This window comes from Lindgomyces ingoldianus (genome assembly GCF_010093535.1).
Source record: "Lindgomyces ingoldianus strain ATCC 200398 unplaced genomic scaffold BDR25scaffold_6, whole genome shotgun sequence".
Classification (NCBI taxonomy): domain Eukaryota; kingdom Fungi; phylum Ascomycota; class Dothideomycetes; order Pleosporales; family Lindgomycetaceae; genus Lindgomyces; species Lindgomyces ingoldianus.
In genome coordinates this window covers 1498713-1522939 of record NW_022985167.1, presented here as the reverse complement: position 1 = coordinate 1522939, position 24227 = coordinate 1498713, and the positions used below count along the sequence as shown (strand labels likewise).

At 51.6% G+C, this 24227-nt stretch overlaps 9 protein-coding genes across 9 annotated transcripts; 3 read left to right on the top strand and 6 right to left on the bottom strand.

Moving 5' to 3' along the window:
• Positions 1-1055: 1055 nt before the first annotated feature.
• On the top strand, positions 1056-1855 carry BDR25DRAFT_215239 (NAD(P)-binding protein; the record flags this gene model as incomplete). Its single annotated transcript, XM_033684832.1, has 2 exons — positions 1056-1434; positions 1683-1855. Coding segments are annotated over 2 exons (552 nt in total), but the record flags the coding sequence as incomplete, so codon positions are not given.
• A 1037-nt stretch (positions 1856-2892) lies between these two features.
• On the bottom strand, positions 2893-6828 carry BDR25DRAFT_214857 (SET domain-containing protein; the record flags this gene model as incomplete). Its single annotated transcript, XM_033684816.1, has 3 exons — positions 2893-2996; positions 3048-6144; positions 6220-6828. 3 exons carry the CDS (start codon positions 6826-6828, stop codon positions 2893-2895), a joined length of 3810 nt encoding a protein of 1269 aa, XP_033551722.1.
• Positions 6829-7024: 196 nt separating this feature from the next.
• On the bottom strand, positions 7025-7578 carry BDR25DRAFT_112748 (uncharacterized protein). The gene has a single exon (XM_033683602.1). The coding sequence runs from the start codon at positions 7485-7487 to the stop codon at positions 7164-7166; it is 324 nt and encodes a 107-aa protein (XP_033551721.1). The 5' UTR covers positions 7488-7578; the 3' UTR covers positions 7025-7163.
• BDR25DRAFT_112762 (uncharacterized protein) lies at positions 7557-8100 on the top strand. The gene has a single exon (XM_033683603.1). It carries the CDS (start codon positions 7670-7672, stop codon positions 7985-7987), a length of 318 nt encoding a protein of 105 aa, XP_033551720.1. The 5' UTR covers positions 7557-7669; the 3' UTR covers positions 7988-8100.
• BDR25DRAFT_301481 (Lumazine synthase) lies at positions 8031-9172 on the bottom strand. The gene is made up of 3 exons (XM_033689585.1): positions 9037-9172; positions 8753-8918; positions 8031-8643 (listed from the first exon to the last, which is right to left on the bottom strand). Exons 1-3 carry the CDS (start codon positions 9077-9079, stop codon positions 8214-8216), a joined length of 639 nt encoding a protein of 212 aa, XP_033551719.1. The 5' UTR covers positions 9080-9172; the 3' UTR covers positions 8031-8213.
• A 179-nt stretch (positions 9173-9351) lies between these two features.
• BDR25DRAFT_301480 (glucosamine-fructose-6-phosphate aminotransferase) lies at positions 9352-12119 on the bottom strand. The gene is made up of 5 exons (XM_033689584.1): positions 11980-12119; positions 11832-11902; positions 11513-11744; positions 9992-11382; positions 9352-9932 (listed from the first exon to the last, which is right to left on the bottom strand). The coding sequence occupies exons 1-5, from the start codon at positions 11982-11984 to the stop codon at positions 9550-9552; spliced, it is 2082 nt and encodes a 693-aa protein (XP_033551718.1). The 5' UTR covers positions 11985-12119; the 3' UTR covers positions 9352-9549.
• A 2367-nt stretch (positions 12120-14486) lies between these two features.
• BDR25DRAFT_301479 (amino acid transporter-like protein) lies at positions 14487-17603 on the bottom strand. Its single transcript, XM_033689583.1, has 2 exons — positions 15215-17603; positions 14487-15110 (listed from the first exon to the last, which is right to left on the bottom strand). The coding sequence occupies exons 1-2, from the start codon at positions 17354-17356 to the stop codon at positions 14943-14945; spliced, it is 2310 nt and encodes a 769-aa protein (XP_033551717.1). The 5' UTR covers positions 17357-17603; the 3' UTR covers positions 14487-14942.
• A 253-nt stretch (positions 17604-17856) lies between these two features.
• BDR25DRAFT_112559 (solute carrier family 12 protein) lies at positions 17857-22317 on the top strand. Its single transcript, XM_033683601.1, has 4 exons — positions 17857-18457; positions 18508-19099; positions 19153-19318; positions 19366-22317. The coding sequence occupies exons 1-4, from the start codon at positions 17953-17955 to the stop codon at positions 22129-22131; spliced, it is 4029 nt and encodes a 1342-aa protein (XP_033551716.1). The 5' UTR covers positions 17857-17952; the 3' UTR covers positions 22132-22317.
• BDR25DRAFT_301478 (WD40 repeat-like protein) lies at positions 22309-24122 on the bottom strand. Its single transcript, XM_033689582.1, has one exon. It carries the CDS (start codon positions 24096-24098, stop codon positions 22503-22505), a length of 1596 nt encoding a protein of 531 aa, XP_033551715.1. The 5' UTR covers positions 24099-24122; the 3' UTR covers positions 22309-22502.
• Positions 24123-24227: the final 105 nt, after the last annotated feature.

Genomic DNA, 24227 nt, shown 5'->3' with positions numbered 1-24227 from the left:
CTACAACCGTTTCATGAGATGACAAAAAGACTTGAAGGCAACACCAGCAAATCGGGCTTTGGCTCTCTCTAGCAAACAATTGTTAATCTCAACGTACTTGACAAGGAGCTTCGTGAGCAAAAGGCGCGCCTTGTTCGACACCCAAACAGCTTCCTTAAGTCGGCTGTCAATTAAGGCTTTGAGAAGCTTAACACCTACTGGACTAAAGTAATCTTTGACTCTGAGCCATCACCGTACTCAGTAGCTACTGTGTTAAACCCTCAACTTCAGATTGCCTGGTTCAAACAAACTTGGAAGCATGATAAGGATTACTATACAAGAGTTGAAAAAGACGTAAAGGCAACCTTTAAGAAGTACGTTAAGCTCATCGCACTAGAGGAGGAGGATGATGAGATAGACGAGCAATCGCAGGAGACTCAGCACCGGAAGGTCCCTAAGGGCTCGAGCTTTGATAGTCGTTACGAGCGATCTCTCAACGTCGATCTCCACTATATGATGGGCACAAAGGGCAGGGCCAAACGCTTCAAAGCTTCCAACGAGTTAGAAGAGTACTACGCTTCCCACAACAACAATCTCACTCGCTTCATTAAATCAGATGACAAACGACTCGACAATCCTATACAATGGTGGGATGAGGTTGGCCAGCAACGCTACCCAACGCTCTATCGCATGGCGTTAGACTACCTCTCTATCCCATCAACTTCATGTGATTGCGAGAGAGCGTTTAGTAAAGGCAGGAGGACTGTTACCGACGATAGGAACCGACTTGGTGGAGCTACTATCGAAGCACTTCAACTACAGAAGAACTGGCTCCAGAACCAAGCAGTGGCGAGTCACCTCATCAACCTCAGCCTATACATTTCACGCCAAGAACCTATATAAAACATCCGTATACGGCATATACGGTGGTCTCCGTACGTACGTAAGGAAGCCTTGATTTGGATCCGTAAGCACCTCCCATGAAGCTACTACAGTACGTACGTACAAGCTAACTCCACCGTATAGGTCCCAAAAGCCCTACGGATCTACGGTGTACGTACTGTTGGCCACGCTGAAAACTGGACATCTTGATCAACAACGCAGGTGATTCATCTCCATGGGTCCTACTCACCGAGACCGAGCCCAGTAGCTGGTGGAACACAATGGAAGTCAATCTCAAAGGACCGTACCTCTTACTGCACGCCTTCCTTCCCTTGCTCGTAGAGACAGCGGAAGCGAACAAGACTACCGTCGACGTGCTCAATGTATCCAGTATCGGCGCCCATACCACGTCTCCTGGAGCAAGCGCATACCAAATCTCTAAACTCGCTGTATTGCGGTTGACGGAGTTCGTAGATGCGGAGTTTGGGCAACAAGGCGTCAACGCAATTGCGCTGCACCCAGGAGGCGTGAAGACAGAGCTTGCGAGGAAGAGAACGCCGTTTCTTTCCCATTGTAAGTAGTCCTACACACTCTCACTCCTCTGAGTGCTCGCTCGATCACCCTCATTCGCTCACGCTTACTCGCCCCTACATCCTGTTACGCACTCATTCACTTGCTTGTTTACTCACTTACTCACTGGCACTCTTACGTACTTGATTCCTTACTCGCCTGCACTCTACTCACACACCCTCACAAACACACTCTTACTCTCACTACCATTACAAAGAAGGAAAGAATCCCAAATGCTAAATTCACTGCAGTGCTAAACGATACCTCCGATCTTTGCGGTGGCTTTGTAGTTTGGCTGACCAAGGGCGCACGAACATGGCTTGCAGGGAGATATGTAAGCGCGACATGGGATGTAGAGAAGCTAGAGAGTATGAGGGAGGAAATTGTGGCTGGGGATAAGCTGAAGGTCAGGCTAGTTGTGTAAAACCTGTGTAGGAGGATGCCCGTTATGCACATACATCTAGCATGTTATTGCAAAATCCGGAATATAACTAAGAAGCAGAGTCTACCTGGAAAACGCGTTGCTGGAATTGGGAAGATCATTGGATGCCAATTTTAGTCCTAAATTACTATCTGCTCTGTTATACTCTAGGTGGCATTATAGTAGGTGGATGGTGACGCTTCTTGTTCCTAACCCCTCAATGGAGGTCACCTAAGTATGTTAGTAGCCTCTTTCGTCTAACTCGTAAGAGGATGCTGGCTGTTAAATGGAAGCTGTCGCAGGTGGAAGAGAGGTGGCCGGACTGTCCTCCCCATTGACACCTCTATACTACAAAGCCGGTCGAGCAACCTTAGGTCTTCTTAACAAACGATGGCCAAGTCTGGTCAATTATTTACTCATTCATTCGACTAGCTATCGAATATCTTTCTCAACCCAATGGTCCCAAGTCTAGCCCTTCAATCCCATCATTCCACGGCCACCAACTTAGCCCCAATCCTGATCGGGCCCAAATATCCATGACTAGCAGACCAAACAGTTCAAAAATCCCTTCAACCCATGCGTGCACCTTCGCAGTGTGTTCTCCTACTACCACACCACCTGGTAGTAGATAAAGAGTTTTGCCAGTAAAAGGGGTGAAGAAAATCATGTGCTCGGCTCAGAAAACCCCCGGAGAAAATGGTACAAGGGCGATGTATGACAAACGCCAGCCCCAATGCAAAAAGGCCAAATAGAAAAGGTACAAGAGAAGAAGCCTGCCTGACTCCGCCATCCGGCTCCGTCTTGGATTGAGAATGACAATCCCAGAATGTGAATCGCTCAAAGGAGGAGAGGAAAAAGGAGAGATGATGAAGATGATGACTGTCAAACGCCAATGTATGCAGGCCAAGGACAAGAGTTGTCTAGACCAATTGTGCTGGAACTTTTCCGTCATGTGGTGTTGAAACAGCGCCGGAGAGCGTGAGATGTTATTGAGGTGATACAAAGTACGCAAGGAGAGAATGGGAAGAAACATCATGAGTTTAGTTGAGAAAGCCCTTGCATCCGACAGAACCGCAGAGACAAGGCACTCGGTCGGTAGCGTCGATCTCCCGCTCGAATTTGTAGTCATAGGTGAGTTCCTCATCTGGGAGAGAGGTCAGTACATATTATGAGGAAGAATGAAGGCAGATCTTACTCTTTTCAATGTCCCGCAAAGCATATATGACAATTCGCTTTGTGCCATCCACCCGAATAATTTTTGCCGTGCAGTTCGGAGTGCAACTGTGGTTGATGAAGCGAGCAATACCACCCATCTTGGTTGCATCAATAATGGTATCCTCGTCAATCCGGAATAAATAGCTTGATCCAACGCCTTGCATGTCATACTTCTTCTCACGGAGGTCCGCAACACGCTGCCGAACCTTCTCACCGACGTACTCGATGATCATGTCATTAGCGGCGATATTCTCTTCAGCGTAGAGTCCCCAATTGTGGATGGCGGAGCGATCAAATTTAACGAGTTTCTTCCGCTTCTTCAGCTGGTTGAAGCGCATGGCGTCACCTTCGGCACCGGTCATAGTTTTCGAAATGTTGATGTCGTTTACTAAACGACGATTATTGGCACGGTTGGCGCGAGAGTTCGCGGTCGAAGTGGTCTTGGAAGAAGTAACGAACTTGAAACCTTCCACTACCGCGTGGGTACGTTCTTCGTTCTTCGCACGGCGTTCACGTTCCTCTCGTTCCTTCTGGACACGGATGCGATGCGGAAGGTATTTCGACTTTTCGGATTCACGGATCTTCTGAACGCCCTCAGTCCTGGCAGAACCGCTGGCATTGGATACATAGTACCCCTCAATCTTGGTCTCAGTTCGGGAAACGCCTTCTTCTCCTGGTCGATTCAAATGCTTGATTTGTTTCTGTTTCCATGCCCAAGACTGTATATCGCCCATCTTTGCGGCTGCTATCGACTGCAAGGCGTGCTTAAGGCACTTAAGGTCCTCCTCGTCCTTAAGCAGGTGTTGCCAGCCATCAATGTCCATGACAACAGTGGGGTCGTCTTCCACGGTTCGCCGGGGCTCACCAGTGGAGGCGCCCCAGTAAACGGAACTTCGTTCCTCTCCCGAGATATCCTCTGGAACAAGAGGGACCTGGGCGGCAGGCTTGGGTTCTTCGGCACCAATGACCTCTTCTTCGACTGGGATGACCTCCGTGATTTGGACCTGCGCAGCTTTGGCTTCTTCTTGGAGCTGCTTTTTGGTCTTGCGCTTCGTCTTCGGAACTCCTATCTTCTTCTTGACTGTCTTGGCGGTATCCGTTGGCTCGATCGTCTCCATTGGCTTGGATGAATCTTCGTCATCTTGAGTAACAACGGCCTTAGGTTCATGTTTGTCTTCTGTGTTTGTTTCCACTGTGCCAAAGATGGCGTCTGCCTCTTGCTCAATCTTTCGAAGCCTCCGGAAACCCTTTAGAGCTTTGTCAGCTTTCTTCCAGATGGGCGAAGACCGGGGAAGAATTGCAAGAACCTGTTCTAGCTCTTTCTCCGCCATGTTTTCGGGATCTTTGTGGATGAGATGAGCAAGTAAACTGCGGGCGTGCGAGTCGTCCATCATCTCGTCTTCACTCTCTTCACCCCATCCAGCTTCGATGCGTCTTCGCTTAGCCCTATGAGCCCGGGAAGATTCCTCGTCCTCTACATCGGTAGAAGGAGCGGGGCTGATAGGCCGACTCTCCTGCTCTTCAGTATCGCGCGTAAAGGAGGACCGGCCTTCATCGTCTGAATCCTTATCATCGTCGTAGAAGTCTAGCATGGCACGATGAAGACCACGGACTGCATTGCGCTTTGGAGCGGATGCCTTACGTCTCTCATCCGCAAAAGCATTGACAATTCTAGGAGGTTTCTTCCCGCGCACGCGGTTGTGATCGTAAGGACCAAGTGCTTTACGTCCAAAGCGCCCTGCGAAGCCTGCAGCTCGTGAGTCTGGGGTACGCATGGCTGGGGAATCATTGCCATGGCCAAAGTATGCCGGAGGGCGAATTTCTTCTTTGTTCTGCGGGTCCGGGATGTTAAATTTTCGACGTTTAGGTGCCAATCTATCGGGAGCTAGAAAATCAAGCAATGTGGGCCCAGCTATCCGCGTCTTGATATCGGTCAAAATCCTTTCGCGCATTTCCTGCTTGATTGTCTCACGTGCCGCGTTCACCGGATCAAGATCTTCTGCCCGCTCTTTCTTCTCATACTCGACATCCATTTCTTCCTCCTTGGCTATTCTCTCATACTCAACCTTCCTCTTCCGTTCTGCAGCAGCGCGTTCGGGACTCGGGCTTCGTTCGTAGTCAGGGTCCCCATATTGCTGGCAATCCATATTCATGACGTAGGTGAAAAGAGCGGACATGTTACACTCTTTGTAGCATTTCATAGTCTCCACTTCACCACGCCTAGATTCCTCGAAAACGACAAAGTATCCAGTGGCATCGCAACGGACCTCTTGCCAGCTGTAGTTCTTCAGACGTTTCTTGAGATGATCGATCGTAGTCCCTAGAACCGGCACATATTGATGGGCGATGAATATATACGGTTTCCGCTTCATGCGCGGTTTGATAGGCTCCGATTCAACGAGATATGAGAAGACATGCTTCTTCGACATAATGGGCGGGGCAACAAGTACAGGCGGTCGCATACCTCTTCCTGAAGGCCCTTTCGGAACATTTGCCGGTAATCCAGTCGCGACTGTGGCTGTTGGTGTGGATGGACCTATTAATTTGGCCTGTTGTTTGGCCCTCAATTTCTCCTCTTCTTTGCGGCTCTTTTCTACAACCTTTGCAACTAGCCTCTCGCATCTTCGACCCTCGCGATCGAGCTGGATTTTGACTTCTCTTACTCCAATGCGCTGGTTTGTACCCTCCTTTTCGGCTCTCTTTGCGGAGGTTGCGGCCTTCATAGGCAGAACGCCCCGAGAAGGCGGAGTATCTCGAAATTTGACCAAACAAATTCCCAATGGGCTGCCATTGTTAGGGTCGGTCTGATTTCTGACGGACTCAACATCTCCATAGGTAGTGAAAAAAGCCCGAATCTGGGGCTCAGGAGTCAAGGGGTCAAATCCAGTGACGACCACCTGGGTGGCAGGACCAGGACCGCAGGAAATCCTGGAGTCGTAGGCGTAGGGTTTCGCCACATACGGCGCCATGCGGAGTTTGGACTTGGGCGCTGCTGTACCAACTGTCTTAATAACATAGTTCCCGGTGGTGTAGCCAGCAATAGCCAAACGGGGATCTGGAGGGGGAGATGGGTCGCCCTGCAACACAAGTCAAATTAGCCTTAGCGTCACAGGACGACCACATCTTGGGGACTCATTATGGTTATCACATACCTTCTCGACTATGTCCTTGTAGCGGGGCGCCGGCTTCTTCTCATGCCGGCCCTGGTTCGCAGTCTTCGGAATAAGCATGGGGTCGTATAGTATGCGCGAGCCCATGTTCCCATCAGTGGGCCGTACAGCCAATTTCGCATCTGGCGGCGTGTGAACGGGTGTCATGGTTTCGGCGACATTGTTGGAAACGTTAGTTGCGGGCGCGCAATGCGGGAGAGCAGCCGTCGCGTGCATAGTCTCAGTCGAGGGCTGTGCGGAGCGCGGGCTAGGAAGCTTGCCCGGCGGGGATGAGTCTGTGCTGGTCAAGGGCGTGAGAGCGTGGAGAGATGATGTGTGGCCGGGGTACGACATATTTGTCGCTGAGGAAAACACCGAGGAGGCTGAACTGGCAAGAGAGCTTGTCGAGCCAACGCCGTTCAGAAGGTCGCCAGAGCGATTGTCATCCTCAGGTGAAGGTGTGGTGTTCTTGTCCTCGGTTGCAATGTTTTCACCGCAAGCAACTGCCGACGGCGCTGATGACGGTGGGTTGGTATTGACGGACGAGCTCGCGCGATGCGAGCCGGCCCGTCGCGTTTGATTGTCTTCTCTGTCGCGACAGTAGTGCAGCATCAACGGGATACTCGACGGGCAGTCGGGGAGAGTGGCCGCGGCGGGTGCGCGCGACATAATCTAGCGTCGGTCCTAGCAGAAGCGCGCCGTCACCGTCACCATCTCGCCGGGCGGCAGCGCGGAAAGTGTGTTGACGAAGCCGCTAGACTCGGCGCCGCAGTGAATGGGGAGGTGTCGAGAATGAGAACGCGGTGTGGGGAGCGGCACGACGCAACGCGAACCGCTCACGCAGCGTGTTTCTGGGCAGACGCCGACTGCGGGCGGCGGGGGACAAGAAAAAGTGTAGCGGAGAGGGAGGGCGAGACGGCGAAACGGGTGCCGGGGAGACGCAAGCCCTATGGCGGCGAGTGGTGTGTGGTGGGTAGAAGGGCAATGGAATGCTTTGGAGTTGAGGTTCTCGTCGCAAAGCTTGGCGGGCCGCGCTTGATGAAAAGGAGGCAGTCACCGACCAACTCCCTTGCCAGCACGAACGAAATCTGTAACAGCAACCACTTGTGCATCAACTGCATCAACACCGTCGCCTTCTGTGCACTAATTTCACCGCGGCCATGTAATACTTCTCCTCTCGGCCCTCTCCCTCTTCCTCGCTCAAGATCTGCATTCGCCGCCCTGTAAACCCCCGGCATCTCCGCTGCAACTCCCCCAGCCCCCAGCGTCATCGCCCGCCATCCCAAATATAACACTCTACACCGCCTACTCTACTATGAACAACGTCTCGCAAGGAAATTGGTGGAGCACACAGGCATGCTTACCGGATATTCACCTGTTGGACGGAAGGCGGCTTCCTTGATATGTCACGTGAGCTGAGTGCTGGCGCAACGACCTGCCCGTCCGGCTGCACATGCGGTCGACTTGTTCGACGGTAGCTGGTATTCCCTCCCGGTGTGCTCGAGCAGGCCACAGCCCGTGTCGTTTGATGCTCATCTACTACATCCTTCTGTGCGACACACACGCCGTTACGCCTTCCGTTTGCTGCAACTTTCGGCAGGGTCTGCTGGTGCTGGCCGCCATTGTTCGGGTATTGCAGGTTCAAATATACGCATGGCAGTTGTCATGGCTTGCGACTATATTTGCTGTGATCGTCATGTCAAGACATGCCGACCCGCGTGAGGAGGAGCCGAGTTTTGAGCTTCTCTGGCCCTTGCTGCATCACCGGTGAGGCCAAAAGGTCGTTCACGATATTATAGGCAGAGCTGAGACTAGGGTATATTCGGGCTCAATCGTCGAACGATTACCGTACTTAGAAGCCTTGCGTCGTGGTGGAACGACAAATCCCCCACCTACCGCTGAGCTACCTCGCCAACCTGCCCGAGCCGTTCGATTTGGAAGTGTGTTCATCGCTCCTCTTTGATTAGATTCCTCGTCTTTCCCTCTAAACATTTGTCTCAGTCCAGCATCTTCCCGTTCACCCACCCCTTCCTCTTTACGCCTAGCTCCACCGCTGCGCTCCCCCAATCAGCCCCATGGTTATGCCCCTCATTCTTCCCCGCACCTGCGATACCCGCTCTCTGGAGGCCCTGCTCTTCGTTCAGCAACGTAAGCAGTCCGAAGACGACGGGCACATTTCCGTCTAGTTGTACGCGCATCAGGCCGTGGCTCACAGCGTCTGCGATGTACTCAAAATGCATCGTCTCTCCCTTGATGAGCACGCCAATTGCGATGATTGCGTCGAACGGGGTTTGGAGGCTGGACGGTTCTTGCGCAGGCGGTGTCGACATGGAGAGTTGGGTGAGGTCCGTGGCAGACCCGAGGAGGTCTGCTGCCGCGCCTACGACGCCGCTTGACGAGGACTGGACTTGCGAGGCTGAATACATTCTGCCGGCATCTCGTTAGCTGGAGGCGTATCCGGGAAGAGGCGCGGAGAATCTGATTGAGCTACTAGAATATGTAGTAGTAGAGCTAGTAAAAGGATGGTTGCACGTACTGCTTAACAGCATATGGCAGCTCGTAGCTTCCTGGAACGCTCTGGGTCACAATGTTCTCCTCCTTCACGCCTGCGTCAGTAAGTGCCTTCATTGCCCCCGCGAGTAGCGCATCGATCATAGTGGAGTTCCATCGGGCGTGAACGATGCCGATTCGTAGTCCAGAGCCTGCTCTCTACTGTCGGCATGTGGTACACGTTGTGAGAGCCCTTAGCTTAGGTAGATACCCAGAGGGAGCGACCATCTTGGAGCAGAGCGGCAGTGCCGGCGCATGGCGGGGTCTTACCATCGTATGCTTTAGGCTTGCCGGGTCCTTTGAGGGTTGACATTGCGTAAAAGCTACTTGGAGCAAGTAGCGGATATATGCTGGTGAAAATCTGGCTGCGCAAGCTGTGCGCATGTATGTCGAAATGCTGTTGAGGTGCACAGGAACAGTGAGAACCTGCTACATGGATTTGTTTCGTTCCTGGCCGGCCAGCCCCGCAGCGGACAGGGATGTGGACTCACGACATTGCCCAGATCAGCGGCGCTTTCAGATGCGCACACCACGCCATCACAACCATCCAGGGAAAGCCATTTACATAGACAAATTTATTTCAAAGCTGGCTTTGGTGTCGTGCACATATACTTCATAGTTCGATCCCATTGCAGAACCTGGCCCCAGGTCGTCTGCTCATCCAAACATTCGAGAGCATACCATTATTGGTCCCGTAGCATTCGTAACACCAACCAAAGCCCATACATAGCCAGCTAGGTGAGCAACCTCTAAGACGCCAATTCCAAAGAGACTGTCAAAATTTTACTCGACCGTCACCGACTTGGCTAGGTTACGAGGCATATCAACGTTCAGGCCCTCCGCGACTGCCATCCAGTATGACATCAGCTGCAAAGGAATGACGTTTATCAGACCCTGCAAGCAGTCGACGTTCTTAGGAACCTCGATCTTGTCCGTCTTGTCAGCGGGGAACTCTGGGTCGTTCTCGTGGCAGATAATGATCGGTCGTCCCGCTCGAGCAATAACCTGCTGGTAGGCATTCAAAGATTTGGCGAAAATGTCGTCTCGTGTGAGGATCATGACAATTGGGAGGTTCTCATCGACAAGAGCGAGTACACCGTGCTTCAATTCTCCAGACATGACAGCCTCACAGTGGAGGTAAGAGATTTCCTTAATTTTAAGAGCGCCTGTAGTATGATTAGAATGGTGGCAAACTCTTGACTCCCAACTGTATGGGGGAACTCACCTTCGAGGGCTGTAGCGTGCTGAGAGCCGCGTCCGAGTAGCAGCAAACTCTTCTGATCCTTGAACCTCTCGCAAAGCTTCTTGATGGGCTGGTCAAGCTTGAGAACCTCCTTGAACTGCTCCGAAACCTTAGAGAGACCGTCCATGATCTCTTCTCTCCTCTTCTGCTTAGACGCGCGGTCTTCGGACAGAGAGAGGGCAAACATCACCATGCAAACGAACTGGGATGTGTAAGCCTTGGTGGAGGCGACACCGATTTCGGGGCCAGCATTGATGTGGACACCGCAGTGAGTGAGAAGGGAGATGGAAGAGCCAACAGAGTTGACGATACCGACGGTGAGTGCGCCGCGTTCCAAGCAGTAGCGCAGAGCCATAAGCGAATCTGCAGTTTCACCAGATTGGGACACAAACACGCAGGTGTCATCACGGAAGACCGGCGCTTGGCGATCCAAGAAATCCGAGGCCAGCTCCACGGCAATCGGAATCTCAGTCAATTCCTCAAAAATACCACGGACAGCCATGCAAGAATGGAACGAAGTACCACAGGCAATGAAGATAATCCTGCGGCAGCGCCTGATGGTCGTGATATACTGTCGGAGACCGCCAAGGGTAACGGTCTTATTGGCGGGATCTAGACGACCACGCATGGCGTTGACCACTGACTCTGGCTGCTCGAAGATTTCCTTCTGCATGAAGTGGTCGAATCGTCCCTTCATGATCTCTTGAAGCTCAATCTCCAAAGTTTGGATGGTGCGCACGTTAGAGGCTCCATCGTCCTTCTTGAGGCGGTGGATGTTGAGTGAGCCTTCGTGAATGTGGGCAATATCGTCATCCTCCAAATACAAAACCTTCTTCGTGTGCTCGACAATCGACGAAGGATCGGAGGACAGAAAGAACTCGGTCGGCATTGGCACACCATCGTCAGATAGGAAGGCACGGGACTGCGAACGGTGGAGGAGAGACTTGTCTGGGGGAGCAAGCAGGTTGTTGACGTTCTTCAGGGCAACATTTTGCGAGGCACGCTCGGCGGGGAGGGCAGTAGCCTCGTCAGTGTACTCCACGTCCACGAAGTCAACCTTCATCTTCTTCTGCGTTCGCACGCCAATAACCAGCGGCGATCCCTTGCGCGCGGCAATGACCTCGTGGGGGTAATGGACGGACTTCAGCAGCAGACCAAAGGCGCCCTGCAGCTCCTTGATGATGGTCTTCGCCAGCACAGGGAACTCCATGTCTGGATGCTCATCATGGATGTACTTGGCGAGCTTAGCAATTGCCTCGGTGTCTGTCTCGGTCTCGAACTTGAAGCCCTTGCTCTGCAGCAGTGTCTTGAGCTCCTTGTAGTTGGTGATGATGCCATTGTGCACGACTGCGAATTCCCAGTTCGGATCGGACCTGTGTGAAGAAAAAGGTACGAGTCAGCCCGGGCACGGAATTTCCGTCGCCAAGACGGCGTACGGCACGCCCAACAGTGTTTCATTCTGCTGACGGCCGCCCGTTGTGCGAGCTGGCAAGTGCAACTCACCTGTGGGGATGGCAGTTGACGCGCGAGGGCGGGCCGTGGGTGGCCCATCGAGTGTGGGCAATTCCAGCATGTGAGTCGAAGACCTTGTTCTCGTCGAAATTGGCCTCCTCAACCAACTTCTTTAGCGCTGCAACCTTCCCGACTTCCTTGACTGCAAACACTTCGTTCTTCTTGTCACCGTCGATGGCGAGCCCAGCCGAATCGTACCCACGGTACTCTAGACGCGAGAGGCCTAGGGAGAGGAGAACACCTGTTAGCCCCGCGAGCTTCAGGAAGCTGCCGCAGCCTGCTTGCGGGCGAATTGGCGGGGTGCACTTGCCATTGATCAGAGTGTTGAGAATGTACTTCCTGTCCTTCTCGACTAAGTAGTTAATGTAGCCAAAAATTCCGCTGCGGGTCCTTGGTCAGCCGTGCCGCTTCTACTGCTCTCTCGGAGCTGCATCGGAGGGCGGGGCAGTCCAACTTACCACATGGCGAGACTGCAGAAACACTGTGAAATTCGTTAAATAAAAGCGATCGTCGAGGCTGCGAGTCTGAATTGGAGCGTGGGGATAGAGTGAACGGGCGAACGCAAGAGGGACTGGAGTGCGAGTGCAGAAGAGCGGTGTTGATGTTTGGCTTTTATATCTTCACAGCCAAGTGTGTGCCCCAGCGACGCACCACTCCACAAAAACCGACTCCCTCAGCTGCTAGCCTCGCCCATGCATATCGCTCCCCTGGCGCGGTGGCGTAGGCCGTGAAACGAATCGGCCGCCCTTCAATATTCTCCTTTTTCGTGGCCACACCCGCCCCATCGCCAGGTCAGCATATCCATTCTCTCTCTGGCACAACTGCCTCTCCTATTTCGTCATTGCTTAGCGTCAGGCTCGCAATCGGGCCCCTAGAGCCTCCGCCAATAGAGCTCGCCGCAGTGTCTGATCTGCCACTGGGACCGTTTTCTGAGCTCTTCTGAGCTTGTGCTGGGGCGCAGCAGCTTCAAAATAGCAGCCGCTAGGCCCTGAAATCCCTCTTCTTTCACTTTTTAGATTCCTCTCCGTGCTGGATGGCTGTATTGGCGGCGGCCCCCGCGCCGCTGTGGCTAGTGACTGCTTACGAAACGTGCTTCTAATTCTGCTCCCTCAAAGCTCTGCGACCAGGAACACCAAAAGCGAAAGACGTCAGCACGAAATCTCTGGCCGGGTACAGCTCCAAAATCAACCCGGTGTCGCCGCCAATCAATAAATCGCCCCGGCGTCTTGGGCAGATTCAGGATTTCCTGCCATGCCAGCAAGCAGTCCCAGCCCTTGCCATGTTTCGACAACGGAATCCGTGTCGAACGACGTCCCTGGCCAAGACTTCATTCTCCGCTGAAGTGCCACAAGCGGGAGTTCGTTTACCTACGGATCGAAATCTGCAGCTCGTGTATCAGACGGTGAAGAATCCACCATGTGGGATGCCCTCCACGCTTAATTCTCACACAAGGAGCGGTGCGGTGGTGTTTCTCAATCCTAAGTGGCTTGCCGTGAACCACCTATCACAAAAAGGGACCATTAAACGTGAATTGAGCTGAGACTCCAACGCATACCCGGCATCATTCATTTGGCACAAGTCAATACCTGCCCTTCCGGGTCTCACACAACAATTGACTTGGGCGTTCTATGAAGCTTAGCCTGCGCCTGTCAGGAATCAAACTTTCAGCTCCTCTAAGCAACCGGATTCCTTTTTCGACCCTGCATGAGTCCCAAAATGTTGTCGCTCAGCGTGATAAACACCACGCTCCAACTTACAATGCACTCCCAGACCGCCGGATAGACAATCGGTTGAGGTCGCGGCTTCCAGTGGACCACCAGACGATGCATTTAACTTCGTTTATGTCTGGGAACCATGTCGATAGTAACACCCCACCAACCATGGGACATATCAATACGGCTGCGGGGTTTCTGCTCAGCTGTTTGCGGCTCATCTGCAGGTGACTGTTCAGCTTCTCTGCATGCACTCCATCCAGCCTTACCAGCAAAAGACCGTTCTTCCCGTTGCAGCTCGTCTTCGGGCGCATGAACGGACGACTTCACCCGATTCATGGAATACTAACTGCAAATGTTCAGACGACGCCGTCTTAATCTCGAAATCGAGCTTCGAGTTACGATACCACATGTTTTCTTTTGTTTCGGAAAAATCACCCGACGGCCCAAGTGGGTTTTGCCACCGCTCCAACGGCTTCGTTAGGTAGCGACTCTCATGGTCTGCTTACCTGGGATGATTCGGACCCATCAAGTTCTCAAAGGCAAAATCTTGGCTTCTTTGACGCTGGCGAGAAGACCTAGTTTGTTAACACCACAATTGCTTTTTAGCCTTTCTTCCTTGATTCCACATCGTGCAACCTCACAAACCTGTTCCAACAAAAGTCGGTATTCTTCCTCTCTGGAAGCTGTGTTCTCTGTTAGGTCTTTTATCGTAGTCATTCTGCTGCTCTACGCTGCTAGTTTGAATTCCCAACATCGGCATGTTAGGACTTGTTTGATGTTCAAAGTTTGTTTGAGCTGCATATTTTCATATGAATTGCCTACATATACCACCTTTTGCCCCATTCCAAACACATACGACCATAGGACCAAGCAAAATCTGAACCCCGTTCGATCTTCGATAGATAATCTTGGTACCGGTGGATTAGTAGTTAGGTGGGTGACCACTAGCGAATACCTGCTGTTGTATGTTTTTGCTTTTCTTTTTGCTTTTGCGCGGGTATCCAAGATGTCAGTCATGGCTTAATACTAACAGAAAAGTCAGTTAAATAATTCCTTATAGTATTTTGCTTCCTTTTAAACTCCATTTCCATGTAGTCTTTGGGCACACCGGGGATATTGTGACCAGATTTGAAGCGGTATCCCCATAACTCCTACCAATTAATAATTGAAATATTTTATATAATAGACTGATAGAATTAAGTTATGCATCTATTCTCGACTTGTTCTGCTCTCGGACCTGTGGTAGCTACTCTCAATCATTTTACCACTGTAGCCCCTCTTTCGGCCCCTTCTCCACTTCCCCCCACTACATGTTCAGCCTAATGCATAAAATTTTTACTAGATAAAGGGCAGGCTGAGGAGAAATAGCCTGGACAGTTTATGTCCTTGATCATATTCTTTTCAATCGGGTGTGAGCCCTTCTACTTTCCATTCTACTTGCCCAACAGATCTACGCTAACCTTCGTTCCTCACAAGAGCCACCCTCATCGAAATGCTTCACACATTCTTCCCAACCGACCATACCGAGGTATAGTACAATTCATACACGCACGGAGAAGCAGCTCTAAGAGAATCAATTACCAAAGTCCATGCAACCTACCCATGCTATGTAACAAGCACTTTGCTCAAATGCATATAAACCATCAAGGAAAATACTCAAAATGGCAGCGATGTATCTAGACAGAGTAATATCGCAGTCATCTAATTCACCTACTATCACAATACCCAGGGGCTTTGGCAGCAGGGCCACTAACCCAGCTGGATACAGTAAGCACAGTTGTATATGCCATGCCGACAAACCCGAGGATGCAGAGTAGTACATCGGAGGCGCGTGAAACGGAGCTGCGAGCGATGGCTTTATAGTGTAACATTGGCTGCAGGGGTGTTAGCTTGCTTCATTCTTATTCTTGCTCCCGAACAGAGACGCTCTCCGGGTAAGTGACAAGAGATTGCGGTCTTGGACTTCGTCAGGACTTACGGGATATATATACACGAGCGGTATACAAGCAAAGCTGCCGACCAGACTGACAAATTTATCCAGATCGTTCGCGCCAACCCACGCCAACATGGCACAAACCATGACCATAAAAAAGCGGAAGAAGTTCTTCTTCCACTTGATATATGGATTGTACTTCCCTGTCCTGCTGAACAGCTGCTGACTAGTGATTTCGATCGCGGGGTATATTTGCAGAGGTGTGGAGAGCAAGATCGCAAGGGAGTAGATGAACTGCACGCCGTTGACGAACTTGTTGTCTTGCGGCATGTTTAAGATGACGACGGTTTTGGTCTTAGAGCCGTAGGCAGCGTAGGAGAGCGCTCCCATGCTGATGAAGACGACCGTGATGATGACCATCACACCTGCTAGCACGCCGGGGAATTTCTTCGGGTTTTGCATTCCGGTTTGGATCGGGATGATTAGGCCGATGCCTTCAAATGTGAATATGGCGGTGCCGATGAACAACGTCCAGTCGCTATAGTTGAATCTGACGATGTCTGCGACACCACCCTGGCCGACGATGGTGAGAATGTCGTAGTAATACAGATAGACAAGCCCAAGAAGGATGAATACGTCGGCGACAAGGGCGAGTTTCTGAATATTGTTGATATTACGGTATAGTGAAAGCGGGAGGAAAATAATCATCTGCATCAGGATCATGTACTTTATGTCAATGTGCGTTCTACAGTCCGACACGGCCTGAATGAATGCTTGCAGGTTTTCCGATACGAAGACAATGTATGCTGAGGAGAATCCTATTTGGGAGATGACGAGGGAAAAGTTGATCAGATTGCGCATCCAGTTCCCGTAGAGATGGAAGCCCATGTCGCCAAACGAATGTTCAACTTTGAGACGAGTGGTTACGAGGAGAACGAAGCAATAATAGGACAACCCGGCGACGCCAAGGAGGACGAGGTTCGAAAAGAGCATGCCGCCATTAAGAAAGGCCCGAGGGAGGAACAGCACACCGGTACCAACGAACGACTTTAGTAGCAGTAGAGCGGCACCAGTAGGGCTGCCCTTGCCATGCTTTAAGTCCTTTCGCCGCCTACGTTTCTTGCCCGGTGTCAGCAAGGCACTAGATTCACCATACTCGCGACCCTCTTCTTCGGTATGTTCTCCAGAGTCATACGCTTCCGATGAGAAGTATTCATCTGGTTCCAACACCTCATCGTCTTCTTCGAGTGATTCACCGGCAAAGTGGCCATAGAGACTTAGGAATTCGAGGAAATTGCTGGTGAAGACCGGAGGGGGTTGCCTGGAAGAACTTGCACCAAGAGTTCCATAGTTGGATGGGCCAGGGGAAGGAGATGGACTTCCAGCAGCCCGGCGCAGAAAGTTTCGTCGGAAGCCTCCCGGCTGCTTTATGGATTCGATATTCAGCGTATGATCTTCGGGTTTTGGTCGAGATGAATGGAAACTTCGGCTCCGCTTCGCTTTCTGGCGCTCCTCTGCTTCTTGCTGCTCTGTCCAGCGATAGATTTGGCGGGTGATATCTCCGCCTTGCAGCCGCAGACTCGAGAACTCTTCGTCAGAGTCGGATGACCCCGGCCCACCCCGTGACTCTTCCTCTCCACCAGCTGCACCGTGCATTCTGTTCGGTGAGCCATACTGCCCGGAGAGGTTCGTGGAGGAGGAGGGTTTCTGGGGGCCTGCCAGATGTCGACGGATAATCTCAGGGTCTTCGTAGGGGGCGGGGGATCGACCGCGGCCATCGAAGGAACCATAGTTGCTTGGTGGGCCCCGAACAGACGATGGTGCCACCGAGGGGGACAGAGGACGTATGGGTGGTGTCCCAAATCGGGGAGGGCTGCTCCTGCCAAAAGACTCGCGCAACGCCGAAGACAATGCCGATTCTCCAGGGCCTTGCAGCGATGACTGCGGACCTCCAAGCCCAGCCAGCGGTGTCTGCGCCTGTGATGGCTCGTTCGTCCCAAGCTGCGCTGGTGTAGGTACCTGACGTATCGCCGGCGATCCTCCTGGGAATGAAGGTACCGGGGAGCCCAGCCGTGCGGTCGATGTTGCGCGCTGGGAGCTCTCTGCGACGGGCGAGCTGCGGCCGGAGTCCCTTGAGGACGAAGGAACCGCCCGGGGTCGCGACGATTCCGGGAGGTCGTCCCCCATTGCGTGCGAACAAGTGTCTTCCACCTGTTCTCTTTCCCCTGGACCGCCTTAAGGCGAGACAGAAGCTTCGGCTATCGTTGTGTAACGAAGGATATGAGCAGTAGGAAGGGCAGGAGTCGGTTGGCGATATGTATGACTACGGAAGAGGGGTCGAGAGGGGTAAAGGAAGGTCAATGAAGCGGCTCAAGACAGGGTCCTATGTGCGGGATAGAAGCAAAAGGTTATGACCGCGGATGGTAAATCCAGACCGAAGACTGTGATATGAAGGCTGAGGTTATTCGCTGAGCTTGACTTCTAGCCAGGCGCAGGCGTGGGGCGCGTGGGGGCCTGCTCACATGACGATCCCTGTGGCGGTCAAACGTCGAAAAGCGCCTTGGCAGCCGTAGCTGTGAAAACCACAGCATCAAAGACACATTCTTGTCCTCATCCTCGCCTCATTCACTCCTTTCTTTAACTTCTACGCACTCTCATCTCCTTCCATGTCTTCATTGATCAACCCGGTTGCTTGGAATCAGTCGAGGTCATCCATGCACATTCTGGGTACACCACAGCCACCGCTCGGATAGACGCATCTGCTCTCCTCGTGACTGCTGAAAATGACTGACCCAACACATGGTCATGGCACACGCAGGCGGATGCCGCCGCGGTCCCACTCCAACTTCGCTACACGTACCGCGCGGGATGATGCTGAGCAGTTGGATCGACGGTCCTCAATGTTTCCGTCGCCTTCGCCAAATGAGGAAACCCCACTTCTCCCTTTGGATGCCCACACAATCCATCAAGATGCTCCAGGAAATGACGAAAATCTTCAAGAAAGGGACCACGGAATAGACACCATGCGAGAATGGTTCTCCAGAACATTTCATACTGCGCAATCCAGGTCGCCACGACAAACTTCAATTCCAGGACACCATGAGATTAAACGACCTTCAGATGTTGCAAAGCCTCGACCCGGAGCCTTTCCAAGGCCTGTTGGAGGGACCGAAAAGCTTGGGACATTTGCGGGAGTTTTTGTTCCAACCACTCTCAATGTTCTTAGCATTCTCATGTTCCTGCGTTTCGGCTTCATCCTCGGTCAAACAGGGGTAGTGGGTATGATGGGTAAGTTTCCATTTTTGTCCCAAAAATGATATGGATTTGACCAAAGGTAGGTATGCTCATTGCTTGTTACGCCATTAATCTCTTAACCACCATGTCCATTTCTGCCATTGCTACCAACGGAACGGTTAGGGGCGGTGGTGCCTACTATTTGATTTCCCGCAGCCTAGGACCCGAATTTGGCGGAGCCATAGGTATCGTCTTTTATCTGGGCATGGTCTTCAACACAAGTATGAACTCCGTCGGCCTCATTGACTGCTTCATTGAGAATTTCGGGTCTGATTCCGGCAGCTGGTCTCAATGGATGGAGCAAGGCTTCTGGTGGCAATATCTCTGGGCTACCGCGGTGCTGGTAATATGCACCGCAATCTGCTTAGCCGGAAGTGGCCTGTTCGCACGATGCAGCAATGGTTTGCTTGTCATCTTGCTCATCGCCACGTTCAGCATTCCTTTTTCCGCTCTTGTAGTGAGACCATTCGAGAGCCGAAAGGAAGGCATTCTGTATACTGGGCTTAGCCTTGACACTTTCTTTGGGAATCTGATGCCGCAGTTCACAAGAGGTTCTGCAGGAAGCCAGCATAAGCACAGAGAAAACTTCCAAGATATGTTTGGCATCCTTTTCCCTGCCACCGGAGGTATATTTGCGTAAGTCTACGAGTATCTTTGTTCGAAACCCTGATGTACTAATTTCAATGAAGCGGAGCAAGTATGTCTGGAGATTTGAAACACCCAAGTAAAGCGATCCCGAAAGGAACCTTGTATGGCCTGGGATTGACGTTCATCTCATACACCATCGTTATTCTGTCCATGGCTGCGACCACCACTCGTGCCTCCTTGTGGTCAAATACTAACGTTATCCAACTAGTACGTTCCTTCAACCTCATTCTGAATTCCGCTAAACTGATGTCCAGACGAACGTATCAGGGATAATTGTGCTCCTGGGAGAGTTTGCGACTTCCGCCTTCTCAGTGTTGATGGGAGTCATTGGTTCTGCTAAACTGCTTCAAGCTCTAGCTCGAGATCATCTTCTTCCCGGTCTCTCCATATTTGGACAAGGGACTGAGAAATCTGATGAGCCAACTTATGCCATCGTCATCACTTACATCCTCGCGCAGCTTACCATGCTGTCTGATATCAATCAGATTGCATCCTTCATTACCATGACCTATCTGATGACGTTTTTGGTTACAAATCTCGCATGCTTCCTCCTCAAGATTGGATCTGCGCCCAATTTCAGGCCCTCTTTTCATTTCTTTAATTGGCAAACTGCAGCCATTGGCACTGTAGTGAGCGGTGTAACAATGTTCTTGGTCGATGGCGTCTATGCTTCTGGCTGCGTTGCACTTCTGATGATTATCTTCTTGATCATTCACTACACTACTCCTCCAAAACCCTGGGGCGATGTCAGCCAGGGCTTAATTTATCACCAGGTTCGGAAATACCTCCTTCGCCTCCGTCAAGAACATGTAAAATTCTGGAGACCTCAAATCCTCCTTCTCGTCAACGATCCGCGTCGTCAATACAAACTCATTCAGTTCTGTAACTCTCTAAAGAAGGGTGCACTATTCGTCCTTGGCCATGTAATTGTTTCGCAAGATTTTGGATCGGCAGTACCAGAAGCTCGGCGACAACAGCAGTCTTGGGCGAAATACATCGACTTTTCCAGGATCAAGGCTTTTGTCAACATCGCAATTTCTCCAGCTGTAGAATGGGGTGCCAGGAATATTGTGCTTGGCGCAGGCCTTGGAGGTATGAGGCCGAATATTGTGGTTATGGGCTTTTATAACCTCGGTGAGCTGCGGCTGATGAAACCTCTTATTGATATCCCATCACCCCAACCGTCAAGGCCATCGAGCGGAGCCGGGAATCATCCAATCACCCCAAAGGCCGTGCATGCAGCGGCTAAACGCAGGCAGACGGACAAGCTGCAAGGGATCTTACCGACAGATGCAATGCGGCCCGAAAACGCAATTGGGATTCGCAATTACGTCACAATTTTGGAAGACTTGGTGCTTCGGCTCCAAATCAATGTTGCCCTTGCAAAAGGGTTCCAAGAGTTGGATCTCCCTGTCTCAAAACCAACAAGGAAGGAGCGGATTCTCAATTTAATAAGACTTAGAGAAATAAGTGATGAAGAGCCTTCAAAGAAATATATTGATCTATGGCCTATTCAAATGTCTGCGGAGATCGCCACCGCTGGCGAGAACCCCACAAGTAAGAACGTCCTCACGACCAATTTTGACACCTACACACTCATCCTCCAACTTGGCTGTATCTTAAACACAGTACCGTCTTGGAGGCGGACATACAAACTCCGGGTCGCAGTGTTTGTAGAGTACGAGTCTGATGTTGAGGAAGAGCGTGGACGCGTCACGACATTGCTGAGGAATTTAAGAATTGAAGCTGAGGTCCTGGTCTTCTGGCTTGCTAGTGGAGACTTAATGATGTACGAAGTCGTTGTAAATTCGAGTACTGCAGAACACTGTGTACAGGCAGCAAGGGATGTTGACGAAGCTTTAGAAGATGAGGAATGGTGGCAAGACATAAAACGCCTTCGAAAACCTGGCGATATGAGCGCGAGTCAGGAATTGGCGCGGACTGAGAGCCTTCTTGACACTGTGACCAACTGGCCCACTGCATCGTTCCAACATGGCCGGCGGGAGTCCAAACCGAAGCGCTTCGCCGAGTTACGAAAGATGCTGCAGCGGTCGAAACGTAAAACATCTATGGGCAACTTAAGCGAAATGGGCCTCAATGTTGGAATGCGTACACAACGCTTACCGGCAGACCTTCTCTCAAGAAGTGACACGGAGTCTTCATCAAGCGATGACAGTGACGAAGAAGCGGTGGCGACCGAAAGCGAAGATCCCGTCGCAAGTGAGAACGATCTATCCGAGTATGACCTATCCGCTTCGGATGAAGAGCGACCAGCTACCCCAGCCAGAAGATCGAAGAGCGTGGGTGCCAATATGAGCATACCTTTTATTCGACAGAAGCTGAACCTTCGTAAATCGTTATGGAAGGATGGTGAATCTTCAGCGGACAAAGTCACACCCCTGCGACCGCATCTAGATGCTGCATCATCGGACACAGCTCTCCTAAGCACTTTGAAAGCCAAGCGAGCTAGGAGTATTCAGAGCACATCGCCCAGCCCTTCGTCTTCTTCAACGGAATCTTCTGCCGCAGCTCGACCTCCACCTATTCGCCACCAATCCCTCCCTAAATTTACCTCTAACCCAGTCCCTCGCTCCAGCATTGCAGCCGAAGAAACCCCCGGCCCATCTATCATGTTCGCCGACATGCCCTCTCCATCCACAACCCGAACGAAAGACCCCGTATCCTCCTGCGTCTACCCCTCTCCGCACATCCCTGCAGATCCTACATCCTCAGAAGACCAAGCATCCCAAGCAACAGGCTACCCAATCCAACAAGCGATCCCGCTCTCCTTCAACGACTTACCGTGTCGAGCCCAACACCTCATTCTCAACGAACTCATCCGCCAGCACTCTTCGGAAACAGCCGTTGTATTTACAACGCTACCTAGCCCGATGGAAGGGACATGTGAGACTGAGATAGAGAGTGTTAAGTACATTTCGGATTTGGAGGTCTTGTGTCAAGGACTACCGCCTGTATTGTTGGTGCATAGTAATAGTATGACTGTTACTATGAATTTGTGAGGAGTGGGGCGTTGTGTTGGAGGGGTGGATTGGATGGATGATGGGAATGCGTGTAGGTGGTTCTTGGCACCCAGTATGGGATATTAACGGTGATAATTTGGTTTGTTGAATAAGTTTCTAGAACTAGGAAGGCGGCTGGGAACAACTGGTTACATTTGTCAATCAGATCAAGACCCAGACTCGAGGTTCCGAAGTAGTGCTAACGCGCAGTAATTATATAGAGATAGCCTAGAATTACTGCCTTGCTAACAGTTCTCTTCGACTCATCCTCATTTCGCGGCATGCATGCTAGGAACCTAAAAGTTCAATGTACACATTGTCACTGTGAGAAAATTGCGTCATGATGCGTAAAGGTGGGTTTCAACTTCCATCTACTCTGAATCACTACCTTCGTCACTGCTTGACTTGTTGACATCCCCCTCCTTCTCCCTTTCTACGTCCTCTAATTTGTCTGGTTTGCCGGTCATAATGAACGATTCCAGACACGTGATGCGATTACCGGTTGAGTAGGTGCCTAAAAGTTTGCCAACTTGTTTGGCTGTAAAACCACTCTGTGGCTGAGATTGTTTGGTGTTAGATTGGAGGTCTACGGCTGAGAGAAGCCATATACGCCCAGAACCGTCGCTGCTTCCAGTAACGAAGAGAAAGCTGGCGTCGTCTGACGGAAGGGGAAGAATGCTGAAGTCCTTGACGCGGCCTGTGATACCGGCTGCTGGCCCGCCTAGCTGACCTAGCAGAGTGCAGGTTGGGATGTCTTCCTGCTTGTCGTGTTTTTCAGGGCATGGTGTGGTCGAAGAGGTCTCATACAACATAATTCGTCCATCTTCTGTGGAGGCAGCAAGAATATTCGGATGACTCGACCCTGGGAGGTAATGCATCTGATGGAGTTTCGTCCTGGGCGTGGGCATCACTTTTGCTTTTGGCTTGGAATCGATCCCGAATATAACGGCGCCCCGCTCGAATGCAACGACGAATTCTTCTCCTTCCGCATCCCAGGCTACTCTCCTTCCCTCCCCGGAGCCGAACCGGCCTTCACCTCCGGCTACAAGGACCTCTTTCCCAAAGTTGAGAACGCCAGCTTTTTTGCCGGTCACGAGATTCCATAATCGCATGCATTTCTCGCCTTTCCCAACGCTGACCATCAGCTTCATACTGGGGTGCACGGCAAAGTCGTTTATGCCAGCAGGTACTTCACCGGGTGCTGCTGTGTCGCCACTCGGTCGGCCTTGGGGCTTTGGAATGGGAGCTTTGATGGTGGAGAGGGGAGTCCAGTCACGAGTCCTTGTGATAGTGATAGTGCTGTCTTCGGCGGAACTTAGTAGCTTGCTTCTCGTCGGGAAGTAGAGAGCTGTGATGCTAGAGGAATGGTGCAAGAGTGATCCTAGCTCCTTGTTCTTGGAGTTTTGGGTAATAGAAGTCCCGTGCAGAGTCGGAAGTGGAGGCTTTGATTTTGAGGGCAGGGGTGGTGCGGTTGAGAGTGAGTATACATTTATGCGTTCGTCGGTGCTGCCTGTTGCGAGCGTGATTTTTGAGGTTTCATCCGAGGGTGGGGAGAGAGCCAGACAGCGAATGGCGGATGCGTGGGCGTTGAACAAGAATGTATCGGAGAAGTTGACTTTGGCGTCCTCGTCCTCTTTTGAGGCCTCGTCAGGATTGCCATGTCTCGTGATCAGGGTGCGCGGGAGAGCTGCTGTGAATCCGTGGAGTACTCTCTCGTAGGAGCCTGTGATAATTTGAATCGTAGTCGTCTCGCTAGGTTTATCGGCTGTGTCTGTTGCGGTCTCTTTTGCCTTGCCGTTTACTTCCATTGCAAACCCATTTGCAGCGACTGGTAGGTTCTTGCTCTTGTTCGCTGGAAGTTTCTCCCGTGATACCAGTTTTGGGGTCGATGCAGGCTGCTCTTTTCGGCTTTTCACCGCTGTCACCGGCCTAGTCTCATCTGCCACATCTCTCTTTCTCTTGCCCATACTGGCTTGCCAAATCAGTCGATGCGCCGCTGCAGCAATGAAATGAGGTGTTGAAGTCGGCGGGCGCAACACGAAATTTTGATTTTCTTCGCGTCCGAAACCGGCTTAGCGCATAACCAATGATAAGCT